General features: G+C 37.2%; 3 protein-coding genes across 5 annotated transcripts in view; 2 read left to right on the top strand and 1 right to left on the bottom strand.

The window, feature by feature from the left end:
- Positions 1–2,054: 2,054 nt before the first annotated feature.
- Positions 2,055–5,432, bottom strand: LOC107689777 (caspase-7-like). The gene is made up of 5 exons (XM_016487924.1): positions 5,250–5,432; positions 3,704–3,740; positions 3,098–3,261; positions 2,472–2,604; positions 2,055–2,382 (listed from the first exon to the last, which is right to left on the bottom strand). The coding sequence occupies exons 1-5, from the start codon at positions 5,430–5,432 to the stop codon at positions 2,069–2,071; spliced, it is 831 nt and encodes a 276-aa protein (XP_016343410.1). The 3' UTR covers positions 2,055–2,068.
- A 2,009-nt stretch (positions 5,433–7,441) lies between these two features.
- LOC107689237 (RNA/RNP complex-1-interacting phosphatase-like) lies at positions 7,442–11,350 on the top strand. 2 transcript variants are annotated; one of them, XM_016487184.1, is made up of 10 exons: positions 7,442–7,540; positions 7,828–7,891; positions 7,983–8,058; positions 8,140–8,271; positions 8,447–8,570; positions 9,313–9,373; positions 9,468–9,514; positions 9,596–9,671; positions 10,543–10,722; positions 10,816–11,350. In XM_016487184.1, the coding sequence occupies exons 2-10, from the start codon at positions 7,857–7,859 to the stop codon at positions 11,105–11,107; spliced, it is 1,023 nt and encodes a 340-aa protein (XP_016342670.1). In that variant the 5' UTR covers positions 7,442–7,540; positions 7,828–7,856; the 3' UTR covers positions 11,108–11,350. The 2 variants fall into 2 exon arrangements, with proteins under 2 accessions (XP_016342670.1, XP_016342663.1); XM_016487177.1 differs by lacking the exon at positions 7,442–7,540 and having other exon boundaries at positions 7,718–7,891.
- Positions 11,351–12,283: 933 nt separating this feature from the next.
- LOC107689905 (STAM-binding protein-like A) overlaps positions 12,284–15,913 on the top strand; it is a 5,742-nt gene continuing 2,112 nt past the window's right edge. Inside the window, exons 1-6 of one of the 2 annotated variants that reach the window (XM_016488087.1) lie at positions 12,284–12,429; positions 12,945–13,159; positions 14,824–14,899; positions 14,999–15,094; positions 15,188–15,551; positions 15,645–15,769. In XM_016488087.1, the coding sequence (XP_016343573.1) occupies positions 12,957–13,159; positions 14,824–14,899; positions 14,999–15,094; positions 15,188–15,551; positions 15,645–15,769 (864 nt within the window). In that variant the 5' untranslated portion in view covers positions 12,284–12,429; positions 12,945–12,956. Of the gene's footprint in view, positions 12,430–12,511; positions 12,534–12,944; positions 13,160–14,823; positions 14,900–14,998; positions 15,095–15,187; positions 15,552–15,644; positions 15,770–15,913 lie in introns of those variants that run through there. The other variant, XM_016488093.1, reaches the window with a different exon arrangement.

Raw genomic sequence — 15,913 nt, 5'->3', positions numbered from 1 at the left:
ATATATAATTGAAGTTTTACATTAAAATAACACTACTTATTTATATATATATATAGAGAGAGAGAGAGAGAGAGAGAGAGAGGGAGATTATATATATTATATCAGATTTGCTGATCTCTGTTCATTGTGCCACAAAATAGAAGTTGAATATATTCGTTTCTGCTTGCTTTACCATTTTAGAGAAATCACAAAAGCTTTCAGGGTGAGATCGCACACCTTTATTTGTACCACGGAAGGGTAGATATGCATGTACACAGTAGACAGACAGCATGATTTACAACTCAGCATTGTGTAAGCAACAAATTATTTCTGCAGTCGTGTTCTTCCCACAGAAGTTGATGTTTATCAGTACCTGTTTATCCTTTGTCGCCTCTGGCTTGCTTAGTTGGGGACACTTCATTTCCAGCGATACCGTTGACTTGATTGCAAAGATACTATTTAAACTGAGCTGGATGTTGACATCACTGAATTCAATGATGAACTGTCTTTAACTGAAAAATTTGTTTACTATTGTCATTTTGCATTATTGACACTATTTTCCTAATTAATGCTGTTCAGTTGCTTTGACACAATCTGTATTGTTAAAAGCGCTATATAAATAAAGGTGACTTGACTTGACTTGACTTTATGAATGTAAAACCGTAAGCAGACTTCATGCAGATTGCTTGTTAGCATCGACGTCTGTTATTCTTGATAAAGTACTCTTGGTACAGTGCGTTCTGGTCCTTCATGTCAAGAAGTTCTTCAGTTCAGTAAAATGATGCACGTCTCTCCGGTTAAGATGCTCAGAGATAAGTATTGCAGTGTCATTCTGGTAGTTCCGGTAGGTGGAGAATCACTAGATACTTTACTGCATGTCAGTGTCTTATTCACATACCAGACATTCATTTAATAAGCACACATAATAGTCAACACTCTACACACAGTTAAATGGAACCTGGCGTTAGTGTTTGTGACCAACAGGCCATGTTGAAATCCTGCGTGTCTGGATTGGCTGTCAACTCGCATCATATGAGCACTTGCAAAAGTACAGAGCGTGTAATAAACACTCACACATTGAAGTACAGTAAATATACCAAGGGCAAGGTATGAATATGACGTAACCTGAGACACAGAAACCTGGGCATGACTTTAGTTTCAAATTCGATCAGGATCAGGATTATGATTACACGAGTGTTTCCCAGAAATGGCGTTTCATCATTAATATGCTGTTGCAACAGATTTCATACAGATTGATTTTGAATTTAGTAAGACATTGAGCTTCAAGGATCGTCCAGTTTAGGTTTTATTTGAATGTCACATATAGTACAGATAAACACTTAACACTTTCAAGATTTATATATAAATATATTTTTTTACATTTAAAAAAACTTTTTTTTTTTCAATACTCTCAAATAAAACAAAAAATGATTGTTTTACTTTAGGGAAACACATAAAAGGAAGTAGCAAACACAGCACTATGAAACAAGTCACATCCTGCACGTTTCCCAACACCTCACTTCCTATTACACGTGCGACTTTACGTGATGCTATGTTATCTCATCAAAATCAAGCGTAGCGTTAGTTCTGGCAGGTCACGTTAGTCAAGCTCACATCAGCTGACTCTCAGCTGATCCCCATTTACCTATGGGAATACGACACTTATCTAAGCATTCATATATAAGGTCCCTCAGTATTATCAGCAGTTTTTGCATTGCTCAATAGCTAATTAACCTCCTCCATCCCCAACTCCTCCTCTGTCAGTCGGGATTCAGCCTTCTGATTCTCCTTGAATCAGACTAATTCTAAAATGTATACATAAAATGATTGAACTTTAACAATATCTGTAATACATTTATGTTAGTTCTGTTCTGTTTACCCTGGGGGTTATTGCTGCTCTCCCTGCTCTCATCCATGCTAGGCTGCATGGAGGCACAGGGAGTTCTTGCCCAGAACAGAACCATACCGCCAATCCAAACTGTATGCTAATTGTCAATCATCTTTGACGATAGTGGTCCTGACAGAAATGAGATAATGTGATATCTAACATGAATCAGTTTCTCCACATATTCTTCCAGTCCGTCTCTGTTCAGCTGATGGAGCTCTTCCGTGATCGATTGGGTTCATCGATAAGCTGCGTGGCTGCAAAGGTCAAGCTCAAATCTTCTGCTGCTGCCATCTTTCTGAACGGGAAAACCTCTCTGGTAAAGCGGGTCACAAAGCACGGCATCTGTTTCTTGCCGCCCAACAGTTTCCCTCTGGATTCAAAGTTGTAGGCCACCTGGAAGTTTATTCGAGTCAGGAGTCTTGTGATCTCCAGATCCGGACCTCCTTCCTCTTCTAGCAATTTACAAAAGGTTTGAATCAACTCCGAGCCCAGAGGATGCATGAATGCACCATAACCTATAAAACAAATGAACGTGAGTGAAGAACTGAAGAGTTTGTGACTTTACGAACTATGCAAACAATGTGATGGAGTTCATAAATCACACCTGGAGATGTGGCGTACATGACTGCTGTGTCAATAGGGATGGAAAAGAGCTCAGACATGCCATCCTCTTCCTCTGAGAACGAAGAGTCGGCCTCCACCTCCTCACCTTCATCCAACCCATGCCCTCGACAAGCCTGAAGAGCAGAAAGATGGGATACTCATAAACATTCAGTTACTAGCTTTAAGAAAAATATAGTTACAATTATGAAATAATATCAACACAAATCAACATTTAACATCCATGCATGGACTTATTTGATGAGTAGCCATGCAATAAACAGAGGGAAACCCCAAAAAATGCTGTATATTTCGTATTTCCCTTTCATTTCCTATGGTGGTCATGTGAAAAGTAAAGTTTTTTTCAAATCATGTCCACAAATTTTTGTGTTCACATTACAATTGCCACAAACGTCACCATTCGGATGAATAAAAAAAAAAAAAAAAAGTAAAATTCAAAACGCAACATTTTTAGGCTTTAAATGGTTGAGCAGTACCAGAGAGTCAAAGGAATTCTAAAGTGGAATGCAATATCAACACAGCCATCGATATTTGCTGAAGTACAGTACAGGATCTTATGCAAGAATAGGAGTAAAAAGTTTTGTCTGAGAAAGTTTTCAGAAAATATACCTGGATCAGAAAGAGTTTGCTCTTGTCTGCCATTGACGGGTCTCCAAAGTAGCTGTAGATCTCAGCCAGTTTCACAGCACATCCGTCAGCGCCAAACACAACACCCTCCTCACCATGACTGCATATGACGCCCACAAAACAGTCTTTGACTGTCTTCTTGCTCTCTGAGGATGGAGGGCAGAGTTAGTGCGTATTCTTAATGGTTTGTGCAAGTTCCATTTCTGTTGTTACCCTAAAAATCTGCAGTCATAACTGTCATTATAATATCAGGACATAATGGTAAAATCTCTTCCGTGCAAACCCATTGACTCATGGAATCAAACTCATAAAATATAATTCTCATCCATACAATATATTTTTCCTTGTATAAATAAAATAATCTAATTGTTTTTCAACTAGACTTTACAACAACAATACTGGGTTAAAAAGAAGTCATGTTAGAGATAAATTTGTTTGCTGATAATTTACTGTTAAACATGAACTTAAGTCATGTTTTTAGAGGAGGTCTTATCACATAACATGAAATATCACTGCAGATATGAAACAACACATTTAGATTTTATTTATTAGGGAAAACATCAGTACATCATGATGGGCTCACATTACCTGCTTTAAATGCTTTATAGATCTCATCTGCATTCATGTCCTGTAATGAGGACGCTGAGGCGGAGTCTGAATCCATGTGCGGGAGTTTATTGAGGACAGTTTCAGTGAACAGTAACGTCAAGGCAGGCAGAAGGTCGAAACCAGAATGACAATCCAATGTAACAACACTTACAGGGGCAATCCAGAAGGCTAAAGTGAACAGGTCATCTGCCTTGCTGTTCTTACTGCCCGGTCTGTATGTGACTGTAAATTGGAAGCGGGTGAAAAACAAGGACCATCGAGCTTGGCGTGGGTTGAGACGTTTGGCACTTTTTATATATTCAAGATTCTTATGATCAGTAATGACTTGAAAAGGATGAACTGCTCCCTCTAGCCAGTGTCTCCATTCCTCGATGGCTGCTTTCATGGAGAGAAGTTCCTTGTTCCCCACGTCATAATTACGTTCAGCTGCTGTTAGCTTTCGTGAGAAAAATGCACATGGAAACAGCCTGCCTGGTTGGCCATGGCGTTGGGAGAGTACGGCTCCGATTCCACAATCTGAGGCGTCTATCTCGACCACGAATGTTCTTTCCTCCTCAGATAATCTGGAGGTACCGGGTTCGTTGCCGTCGGTTGGAGTTAACAGCTGAGAGGGACTTAGTGGCTCATGATGGAATCCTCTAACTCTTCTTCTTTTCGGGACTTGTCTCATCAGGTTATCAATCTTAATGGTTAGCGTTACAAAGTCAGAAAAAGATAGACCCTCTCCTTTACAAACAAGTTCAGATTGCAGTTCGAGGTTCAGGCTTTGCTGAAAGATTGCCTTAAGAGAAGTATCATTAAATCCACTTTGAGCGGCGATTGTTCTGAATTCTACCGCATACTCAGCAACGGTGCGATTACCTTGTGAGATATTTAATATCTGATTAGAAATGCTCTTGCCCCCTGCGGGATATTCAAACACCTGGATTGGATGTAATGAGTTAGATGTTCATTAACTGCTTGAAGGTTTATGAGTTGTTCCCGGTAGCCCTTTTAATATCTCACTTTGGTAGGCAAATGCTGTTTGCAGGTTAGAAACTTACGCTGGATTCATTGGAGGCGAAGTATTCTGTAATGAGGACGCTGAGGCGGAGTCTGAATCCATGTGCGGGAGTTTATTGAGGACAGTTTCAGTGAACAGGAACGTCAAGGCAGGCAGAAGGTCGAAACCAGAATGACAATCCAATGTAACAACACTTACAGGGGCAATCCAGAAGGCTAAAGTGAACAGGCAGGCAAAAGGTCCAAACACACACATCCGTCCGATCAGGCAAACTAAGCAAGGGGAATAATCCAGGTAAACGTTAGGTCGGTAAACAGGCAGAATCATACACTGAACAGGCAATCAGAATCACAATAGAGAACGCTTGGTAAGGCAGGTTTAACTGGCAATACTTCGCGATGAGCATGAGCACAGTCTCTGGCTATAAAGGAACCAAACAGGAAATGAGTGTAGAGGAAGCAGAGGGAGTGGAACACAGTCAGTACTCGGGTGAGGGCGCCCTCTGCTGGCTTGGCATTACATGTCTATTCTGATGTCCACAGAGAAGCCGAGCTTGCTGAGGATTTTGTGAAGTCTTCGATTGTCTCTCTTCACGCCGTTTCTCTTGCTCAGATCTTCACCTGGATAGAAGTTCTCCACAGACACTATCGACGCCCTGTTCTTCACAGTCTTGTCAGCAGTGAAAGGAAAATTACAAAAAGACATGGTATTCTCTTCTGTCAAACTCTGAATTTTAATGCAATCAAATCGTGTCAGAATAAGATGGATGAGTTCTCTTAGGAACAATCTCTGATATTTTTCAGTCTGGTTTTCGCTCACGGCACAGTACGGAAACTGCTCTAGTAAAGGTTGTCAATGATCTATTACTTTCTGGAGACTCAGGCAGTTTATCAATCCTTTTATTACTTGACCTCAGCTCAGCTTTTGATACTGTTTGTCATAAGATATTACTATCTCGCCTTGCAGAGGTTGGCATCTCAGGTTCTGCATTATCCTGGTTCTCCTCATATCTCACAGATAGGCAATACTTCATCTCACTTTTGCTCAAACAGGGTGTTCCCCAGGGCTCAGTTCTAGTTTCTTTGTAATCAGTATTTGCTGCTTTGGTGTACCTTGTAGAGCGTCCTTGAGCTCGGGAAAGGCGCTATATAAATTAAACATATTATTAGGAGTCCGTCTACATACTTTATACTCTAGTCCAGCCCTTATCGTCCAGCTGCATGATGACATCACTGAATTGAATGATGAACTGTCTTTAACTGAAAAATGAGTGTTTACTATTGTCATTTTGCATTATTGACACACTATTTTCCTAATTAATGCTGTTCAGTTGCTTTGACACAATCTGTATTGTTAAAAGCGCTATATAAATAAAGGTGACTTGACTTGACTTGACTTATTTGCATGAAGTCATTTCCCCTTTATGGAGAATGCCGCTTCTAGGCGACATCTTTGTGTCATCACCTCTTGTGATTATACAATGTCTGCCAACGTAAAAGAGAATAAACCTTTCAGGTGTTTTTTTAGGTATTTACGCTTCAGGGTAGTTTATTACTACTATTATTATTATTATTTTTGGAAATAAATCTGTTTATAGGCACACTGTTTTCAAAGAAAAAAAGATTATTGAAGTACATTTTACAAGGAAATACATTTCGCAGTTCTGAGAAAAAAGTCAGAATTGTGAGATAAAAAGTCGCAATTACCTCTTTTATTTTTTATTCAGTGGCGGAAACGGGCTTCCATACGAGTGACCGTGCAAGCGTTTCAGTTGTGGTCGGGTTGCAGGCAGTGTTGCCAACTAATTTTCAGGGGAAGTTGCTAAAGGAAGATTGATTTGTTGCTAAAAGTTGCTAAATGACGCGATGTCATTGCGCGGTGACGTCATTGTGTAATCACGATGCAAAATTGTGTCACTGCATCAAATCTCAGCAAAAAAAAAATGTAAATATGTTAATTTAGATGTGTTTATAAAATAATATAAATGCATAATATAATATTAAAATATAAATAACTAATTTTAAATACAACATTGAATTATTTAACACTTTCACATTTTTTAACAATTACAATTTAAGTTTATTTTTATTAGCTAGTAAAACTACTCATTCTGTACGATTATAGATTTAAGCAGTGTATTAGTAGTTCGTATGCTACACTCTAAGAAAAGTCTGTAAAAATAGGGCAAAATCTATTAAAATGAAGGAATTTTCCGTAATTATTATTCACACATTTTTTTACCTACATTTTAAATTACGCATTGTATTTTGTGTTTTCGGGTTACAGGGTTACAATGGATAACGGATAATGTCCTGGAAAATTACTACCTTTTTCATTTTTCTAGATATTTTTCTTACCGTGCACTAACTGATCAACAAACTCAAGTACAAGCTACTAACAAGGTGTATCATAAATGAACAATTATTCAATTATTATTATTATTATTAAATTAAACAATTGCTAATAGCAGCCAACTTAATTCATGAGAATTGTGTACTGCTAGGCACCTTTGGTTTCCTCTTTTTGTGTAATTTAGATGGAAAACGTGTGCCTTTTTATCGTTTGAGTCACTTATCAAAAGTTGCTAAATGTTGCCAAATAAATTAAAAAAAAATAGCTAAATTTGCTGCTAGGTGCTTTTGGAAGAAAAAGTTGCTAAATCTAGCAACAAAATTGCTAAGTTGGCAACACTGGTTGCAGGTTCACCTCCCGGCCTGAGCGCGGCAGCAGAGCGCGCAGTTCCCAGCAGATGAATTACGTCAGCTGGAGCTTGTGTCGGTAACGTAACCCGGAAGTGAGGGAATCTTACAGAGGTAGTGGTTTACTTTTCAGTAAAATGCGTTATTCTTTATTGTATTTAATTATTATATCTGTTGTGATGGCATACGGGGCGTGAACACGCTTAAAAGGGACTGTTTAAGCCAAAATATCTGTTAAATTAAGTTTGTTTTGGTAATGGCTAAAAGTGAAACTAAACCAGTGTCTGATTCTTATATGTACGTTAACTCTCAAATAGTTCGTGTTTTAGAGTTTGTACGAATTCTGCTTACGGTTATGTCAGTCACGTATGGAATGTAATCAGACATGTGTTTTGCAAAAGTGTATGGGTCAAGCAGCTGCTGTGAAGACATGCCTGCAAAAAAGAAAAATGCCGTTCCTGACAGGTTAGTTTTTATCATTTGACTTGTTTCATAAGGTTCATTAACTGAAGTTAAGCTTCAAGGATTGTTTGCTAAAGTTGTGTGTCTCCTTTAGATGGACAGACTATACAGCAGTGGGTAAACGGATCCCTGGAACTCGCTTCATCGCCTTTAAAGTCCCCTTAAAACCGGTTTGAAGACATTGACAAATCCTCCACCTGTTTGAAATGTGCGTGAGAGCTTAGATTTAATTCCAGTGCTTTCTGTTGTAGTCTTTCAGATATCATTTAACGCAATCAGAAGCCTTTGGACCGTTTGATCTTGTGCATATGTTGGAGAAGGAAGGACAAGAACTGGGTCTCATCATTGATCTGACCTTCACAACTCGCTATTACAAAGTAGAGGTAGGAATTGAAGACTAAATAAATAGCTAATCATATTTTCTCATCATGAATGTGTAAGCATCTCCTCCCTGCTGGAGAATCCAGCTTAACGAGATAGGAGTTGATGAGTTTTTGTCAGGGTGGAGGGACGTGGTTGTACTGATTGTCTCTAATTGTGTGATTGTGTTTGTGTCAGGATTTGCCAAACGCATTGTACCACCTGAAGATCTTCACAGCAGGGCATGAAGTGCCAAACGATGCCACGATTCTCAGCTTCAAGAAGGCCGTCAGACATTTTCTGCGTGAGAATGAAAACAATGGTAAGTTATAGTTAATTAAATTAAGGTGAAATCAGAAATTACTTTCATTCACAACCATTCAAAGGTATGGGGCTGGTAAGATTTTTAAAATGTTTATGAAAAAAGACTATTATGCTCACCAAGACTGCATTTATTTAATCAAAAATACAGTAAAAACTGTATTAACCATTATAATAACTGTATTAAATATAATTTATTCCTGTGATGGTAAAGCTGAATTTTCAGGATCATTACTCCAGTCTTCAGTATCGCATGATCCTTCAGAAATCGTTCTTCAAACATGCTGATTTGATGCTCAAAAAATGTATTATTATTATTATTATTAATGTTGAAAACAGTTGTGCTGCTTAATATTTTTATGGATTTCAGGATTCCTTGATGAATAGAAAGTTCAAAATAACAGCTTTTATTAGAAATTGATATCTTTTGTAACATGATAAATGTCACTTTTGATTAATTGAATGCATCCTTGCTGAATAAAAACATTAATTTATTTTTTTTATTATTTTTAAACAGCAGTACATGTTCCTGGTTGTATAGTGAACAATTCATCAATGCGTGTTATTCAAAAGACAAATAATGCTCATCAAAATGCAAACATTTTGAATGCTGTCCTTTTTTTTATTTTAACGACCCATCCTAATGTTTAATATCTCGTTTCACTGAGAAATATGTCATATTACAGAAGTAAATTAGGTTGCAACATTTACACGTTTTATTTTATTTTACTTTTTTTAAACAGATAAGCTGATTGGTGTTCATTGCACGCATGGTTTGAATCGCACCGGCTATTTAATATGTCGGTGAGTAAAATTTTCCATATTTGTGATCCCTTAACTTTGTCTTCAGATGAGCTAGTGCATCCAGCAGTGGTCACTGTTTAATATTGTGTCATAGATACCTAATCGATGTTGATGGGATGAACCCCCAAAAAGCAATTAATTGTAAGTATGCTCACTTAAACTTACTGTATGTATTTGCATGCTTTTAGGTATTTGTATTTGAATGCTCTGATTTCTTCCAAGTATTCAATGAATCAAGGGGACACTCAGTTGAGAGGCAGAATTATCTTGATGACCTGAGGACAGGGCCCAAGAGAAGGTGAGCTTTTCTACATGCCATTAGAGCCACGTAAAGCACACTGTATTATATTTAATACATGAATTTCTAAGGCCTCTAAATGATCAGCATGATTAAAACTGCTGCACAGTCTACTACATGCCTTCTGCCGTCTGTTTCTCATGGTTTAGAACTTTTTAGCAAGTAAAAGGCCTTTTAGTAGCATTATAGAAATGTTCAGGTCATGGTACACTTATTTTTTTCTTTGAAATCTTTACTGATTTTTAAAAAGTAAACGTATTAACTTTTATATTGTTTGTAATATCCAAGATAAACATTTGCTGGCCTGAAACAACTTGTGGTTACTTGAGTATTCATACACCAATCATGTTAAAATGTGACTATCAATTATGATCATCAGTCTTTAAGAAATGCTTGTTTGTTCATCTCTTAATCATCATTGTATTGGATTGCATTATATGTTTTGCCTCCCACAATAGATCATAAAACTAAGCATTTAATATCATCTTACTAAGACAACAAGTGATATTTATATGCATTTTATGTAAGTATTCAGTTATGCAGTTACATAGAACTCTGTGATTAACATTACAGGTTATCAGAATTTCATGTTTTTGACCATATAAATATCAGCAACTTCACCAAATTGTATATATATTTGCTCAGTTTGGGCTCAGTTTTTTTTCCTCCTCGATTATGAGTTTCATATTTTCACTATGTTCTTCTACTATATGAGCCATAAAACCCCCTAATGTATCGAATATGATACACATATGCAGACTTTTTTAGATTTTATTTTATAATTTGTCTAAATGTTCAATCAACTGTTCCATTTAAAAAAAAAAAAGAAAAGATAACTAATTGCAATTAACTTTGCAATTTTTTTGTGCAGTAATGAGGGAATGGAGGAACCAGACCAAGAACCCACCCAGGGACTTGCAAACGAGCCACAAGATGATGCTCCTCCTCCTCATCATCATCATCATCATCGAAGGGAACAGCATAACCACGATCCTCCTTTTAATGGACAAGGACCTCACCAATGGTACAGGGAACCCCAGAATCAGTTTTTGTAAGCTCAAATCTTTAGACAACATTATATCAAATTGGTCTTTCTTCCTGGATGAAAGCTGTCTCTTTACTCAATCTCACAATTTCTCCTCAGACCGTTTCACCAGAGCAACATGACTTGGTTCGGACCACCTGAGCACCAGTTCTTCCGTCCGCCTTTGATTCCTCATCCACCGCAGGGCGTGAGACCCTGTTTTCCCAACCAGAGTGTCAGAGGATTCCACTTTGGACATTATCCACCTCCACTTCCCTCCTACAGGTTTGGTGAGCCTGAGCCATGCCACAATCCACACACGCCTCCAGGGGGATCCACGAGACCTCCAGGGCCTCACCGAAAACCTCGATATAGACACAGGAAAGGTCCGAAAGATAGGACTCCTCGCTGAAACAAAGAGACTTCACATTTTCAACCTAAACTGCTGGACTGTGCTTTTTCTAAACACAAGCTGCTAGTCCAATGGTTAAATTATTCTCTCGGTGGAGGAACTGTACTTTTTCTTCAAGGGAGTAAGTGAATTTGGTCTCCTAAAGAGGTTGACCGTTTTATTAGACTCTGCTAGCTAATAATATTACTACTAAGTTTTATCATGGTTATCTGTTAGTAGGTCATTTTATCTAGCAAATATAATTCACACACATAATCTATAACTGCTGCTGATCTATCTTTCCTTTAGTTTTAAATGAAGTGAAATATTAAACACCACTGCAAGTGCAATTACAGTTGTTTTATTATCTTATTATATTTTACACATTTTGTATAATACTTTTTTTATCTGATAAAATATTTTGGCTGGTGTGTGATCTATTATTTAGGCTGCAAGTCTACCTATCAGATGTTCTCACTCAGTGATCCGAGAGAACCCAGGTTGAGTTCAACCTAATAAAAGTTTTATCTGCACAATCGCTTGTAATTATGCAAACTTTTTCTTGTGGTTTTAGAAAACTTTATAATAATAAGTAGCAGATATCTTGTCATCACAACTGTGATGAGGGCAAAATTTAAATATACAAAACAAAAATGGTTGTGTTTTTTTTTATGGAATATTACAAAAAGATCTTTAATTTATATGAAGTTATTTTAATAATTATTTGACATTAAAAATTTACAATATAATGCTCAAGTACAATGATATATATATATATATATAGACAGAGAGAGAGAGAGAGAGAGAGAGAATATAACTAACCTTGCATTTCTAACATTGGTGTAATTTGAATCTTCCATTTTCATCATTATTTAAAAATCTAAAGATTTTTTTTGTTGTTTTTAAATACTATTTTACCTCGAAATAGAAGTTAGCAACAAATTTCAGGCAATATTTTGGTTAAATATATATATATAAAACACTGTCTTTCTGTGTAAAAATAGAATTACAAAGCAACCGCATTAATATACTATTGTAACGGTACATAAATTCGAGTTTCATCATCCTGAAGGAACATACAAGCATCATAGCGATAGAAACACGAAGCTCTAAAAATATGCTCGCAGTAGAAGTGCTTCGCGATTGGTCAACATGAGGCATGACTTCACCGTCAGCTGACTGCAGTGGGCGGGGTCTTTCCATACGATGCAGGAACTGTTATGATATCACAGTTAATCTGAACACTACAAGCTTTGTTTTCACAATGTCTAAATATGCCGAAAATATATGAGATAAAAACATCAAAGCATCTTTGAAAGCGTAAAGAAGCGCGGTGAAATCAGGTAGGAAAGTTATTTTACCTTCATGCGAGACTATTATCTTGCTATCATTGTTTGTTGCTGGTGGTTGGCCTGTCAATAATGGGTGCCACCAGACTCATTTAAAGGTAAAGTTTAAAGTCGAGTATCGTGAAGTCAGCTTATTTAAATAGAGTGCATATTATTGTACAAATTTAAATTACATAAAGGCGCCAAAAAGTATTTTGACATATTAGCAATGTATAAAAGTAAATGAATTAGAAAACAAAATATCAAACCAAGTGACATTTATTTCATTTTAAAACAACAACACCTGTTCCAGTTCTGAGAAAAGACAATTTTTTAGCATTTTACAGTAACACTTGATTTCATATTTTGATGTCTAATGCAGTTACTTTCAGACATTGTAAAGTTCCCAAATGCTTTTTGAACCCCCCTTTTCGAGTATCAACTTCATTACCTTACATAGAAGTAACTCCACCCAAAGTAAACAGTGTAAACTCAGTGCAGCATGTTGAAAGTGTGTTATTGATCTGCAGGCAGGAGCCATCATGTCTGAGCACAGTGACTCCAGTCTGCCGTCTGAGGAGAAGGTCCGCGCTCTCATTAAGCTGGGCAGCACTGTGGACGTCAGTGAGGATGTGCCACCACGCCGGTACTTCCGCTCCGGGATGGAAATCATCCGAATGGCCAACATCTATGCAGAGGAGGGGAATGTTGAGCATGCATTCATTCTTTACAATAAGTACATCACGTAAGTACAGCAAGAGCAGCCTGGAAGTGCCAAATGCCTGGCAGGTTGGTTATTGATTGCACATATCAGATTCATTAAACTGTTCACTCTCCTGATGGAAAATTTCCATTAGTACCGTACAAAATAGGGCCTAAGCTCTTAAAGGGGTCATATGATGCTTTTTTAAAGATCATTATTTTATAAAGTGCTTTTGCTTTCGCCTAGAAACACACAGCGTCTCCCTGACATGGCTGCATCAACACTAACTGCGGTTACTGAAACCACGCCGCCTTTCTTTGCGTGCACATTTGGGCGCATTATGCAAATATTCCCACATAGTGACCTACATATGTGGGGGCGTGTTAGAACGAGCCGTTTTAGGGGGTGTGGCAGAGTTTTAACTTTGATAAAGAATATCTCTTTGGTTTTGAGACTTTAGTCTTTGCAACTTCAGGGATCTTATCTATTCACAATCAGCTTGTAACACTCCAAAGAGTAAGGAAAACTTGAAATCGCATCATATGACCCCTTTAAAGTCAAATTTCCCCCCCCCTTTTCAGCTACTGATAAGTGAAAAGAGGTGCTTAACCTTCATAAAATATCGATCGTCATTGTTAGGAGGTCAAACTAAATGTTATATAAGCTGATCAGTTTTATGTTCTATTCATTTGATGAGATTTGCCATTTTTGCAATCCTATTTCGAAAACAAAATTTAGGATGTGTAGATAGTTTAAAACTCTGATTTGAGTGATTTTGCTATTTATTATAAATAATTAGAAATAAACATTGAATACACATCAAAATTAAATAGATTTCAAAAGTAAATAAAATAATTCCTATTATGTACTGTATATTATTTGTGACCCTGGAGCACAAAAGCAGTCATAAGTCACACGGGTATATTTGTAGCAATAGCCAACAATACACAGTATGGGTCAAAATTATCAATTTTTTTATTTATGCCAAAAAAACTTTAGGATATTAAGTAAAGATCATGTTCCATGAAGATATTTTGTAAATTTCCTGCCGTAAATATATCAAAACTTAATTTTTGATTAGTAATATGCATGGCTAAGAACTTCATTTGGACAACTTTAAAGGCGTTGAGTTATTTTTAAACTTAAAAATAACTCAATATTTTCATTTTTTTGCACCCTCAGATTCCAGGTTTTCAAATAGTTGTATCTCGGCCAAATATTGTCCTATCAAATGATCAAAGTTTCAAATGATCTCAATTAAAAAAAAATTGACCCTTGTGACTGGTTTTGTGGTTTAAGTTCACACATGTATCATTTTATTGCTATAAATATACTCATAAAAATAGATTATTTTTTAATTATAAAAATATTTGACTATTTGACTATTTTCTTATTATTTTGCTTCCATTTATTTAAAAAATTCCATTACATTTCATAAAACCATAAAACATAAAAAAAATCATAAAACCATTTGTGTGATCTTATTTACCAGAAATACATTTCTTAATATACTAGGAAATAAATAAACATTAAACATCAAAACTAAATATATTACAAATAATATTAATAAAAATTAAAGTAAGTTAATATAATAAAATTACATTTTATAACATATTATATAAATAATAAATATGTATAAATATTATTATTGAATGGTAATATTTTGAAGATAATCAATAATGATCCTGCGTTTTACTTCCCTTTAGGTTGTTTATTGAAAAACTTCCTAAACATCGTGAATATAAAACAGCCAACATTCCTGAGAAGAAAGAAACGATGAGGGTGAGATTTTCCTCTTCCTGGGGAAAGTTAAAAGTTTCATAAAGCATGCCAAATCGTTTGCATCTCAAGCTATTGAATATCCCTTATTTTCCATGCTAGAAATTAAAGGAAGTTGCTTTTCCGAAAGCTGAGGAACTAAAAAAGCTGCTTCTCAAGCAGTACGAAAAAGAACACGCCGAATATCTCGTCCGAAAGGTGGGTAACGTTTAGGGGAAGATTTTTCTTAAATGATACCTACAAACTAATTCAAGTAATAGTGTTTATTGACGGGTGTGTGACTCCTGGCAGCGAGCGGAGGATGAGGCCCAGGCTCGAGAAGTGGCCAAGCAGCGGGAGCAGGAGGCCGAGAAGCAGATACGGGCCGAGCAGCAGCAGCAGCAGCGCGAGCAGGAGCAGTTCAGTGCCTTTGAGGAGATGATCCGCAGGCAGCAGCTGGAGAAGGCGCGCCAGCGCATCGTGCAGGAGTTCAGCGTCCCGGCGTCGCCCACCTCTCCCCGAGATCTCCTGGTGCCTGACGCACAAGGACCTCCGCAGGCCTCGTTTTCACCGCCGACGAGCCCCGGAGGAACCCCGGACCATGTCTCTCAAACTTCACCCCTCCCAGCTTTTGACCGCTCACTGAAGCCTAGTGTTCCAGTCAGTGCAGGACACAGTGAGGCCTCTCAGTTTGCACTTCCTTATTCATTGCTGACCTACATATATTACAATTGTTCAGTAATCAAGTTGAGATTGTGTGTTTTCTTAGGTACGCTGGTAAACGGCTTGCGGCAGCTCTTTGTGCCTGCCGAGCTGTGCCAAAGGTTTTTAAAGCTAGCAGATGCCAACACAGCACGGGCCGTGGAGACCTGTGGGATTCTCTGTGGCAAGCTGGTACGTCCAAAACATGCTCAGACACAAGCAGAATTTTTTTTTTCATTGATGAATAGAAAGTTCAAAAGAAAAGCATTTATTTGGAATGAAATCTGTGTAACATTATAAAGGTCTTTACTGTAGTTTTTGGTTGAATTAATGCAT

Source organism: Sinocyclocheilus anshuiensis, unplaced genomic scaffold (genome assembly GCF_001515605.1).
Source record: "Sinocyclocheilus anshuiensis isolate Anshui unplaced genomic scaffold, SAMN03320099.WGS_v1.1 scaffold393, whole genome shotgun sequence".
NCBI lineage: Eukaryota > Metazoa > Chordata > Actinopteri > Cypriniformes > Cyprinidae > Sinocyclocheilus > Sinocyclocheilus anshuiensis.
This window is presented reverse-complemented; position numbering and strand designations above follow the sequence as displayed.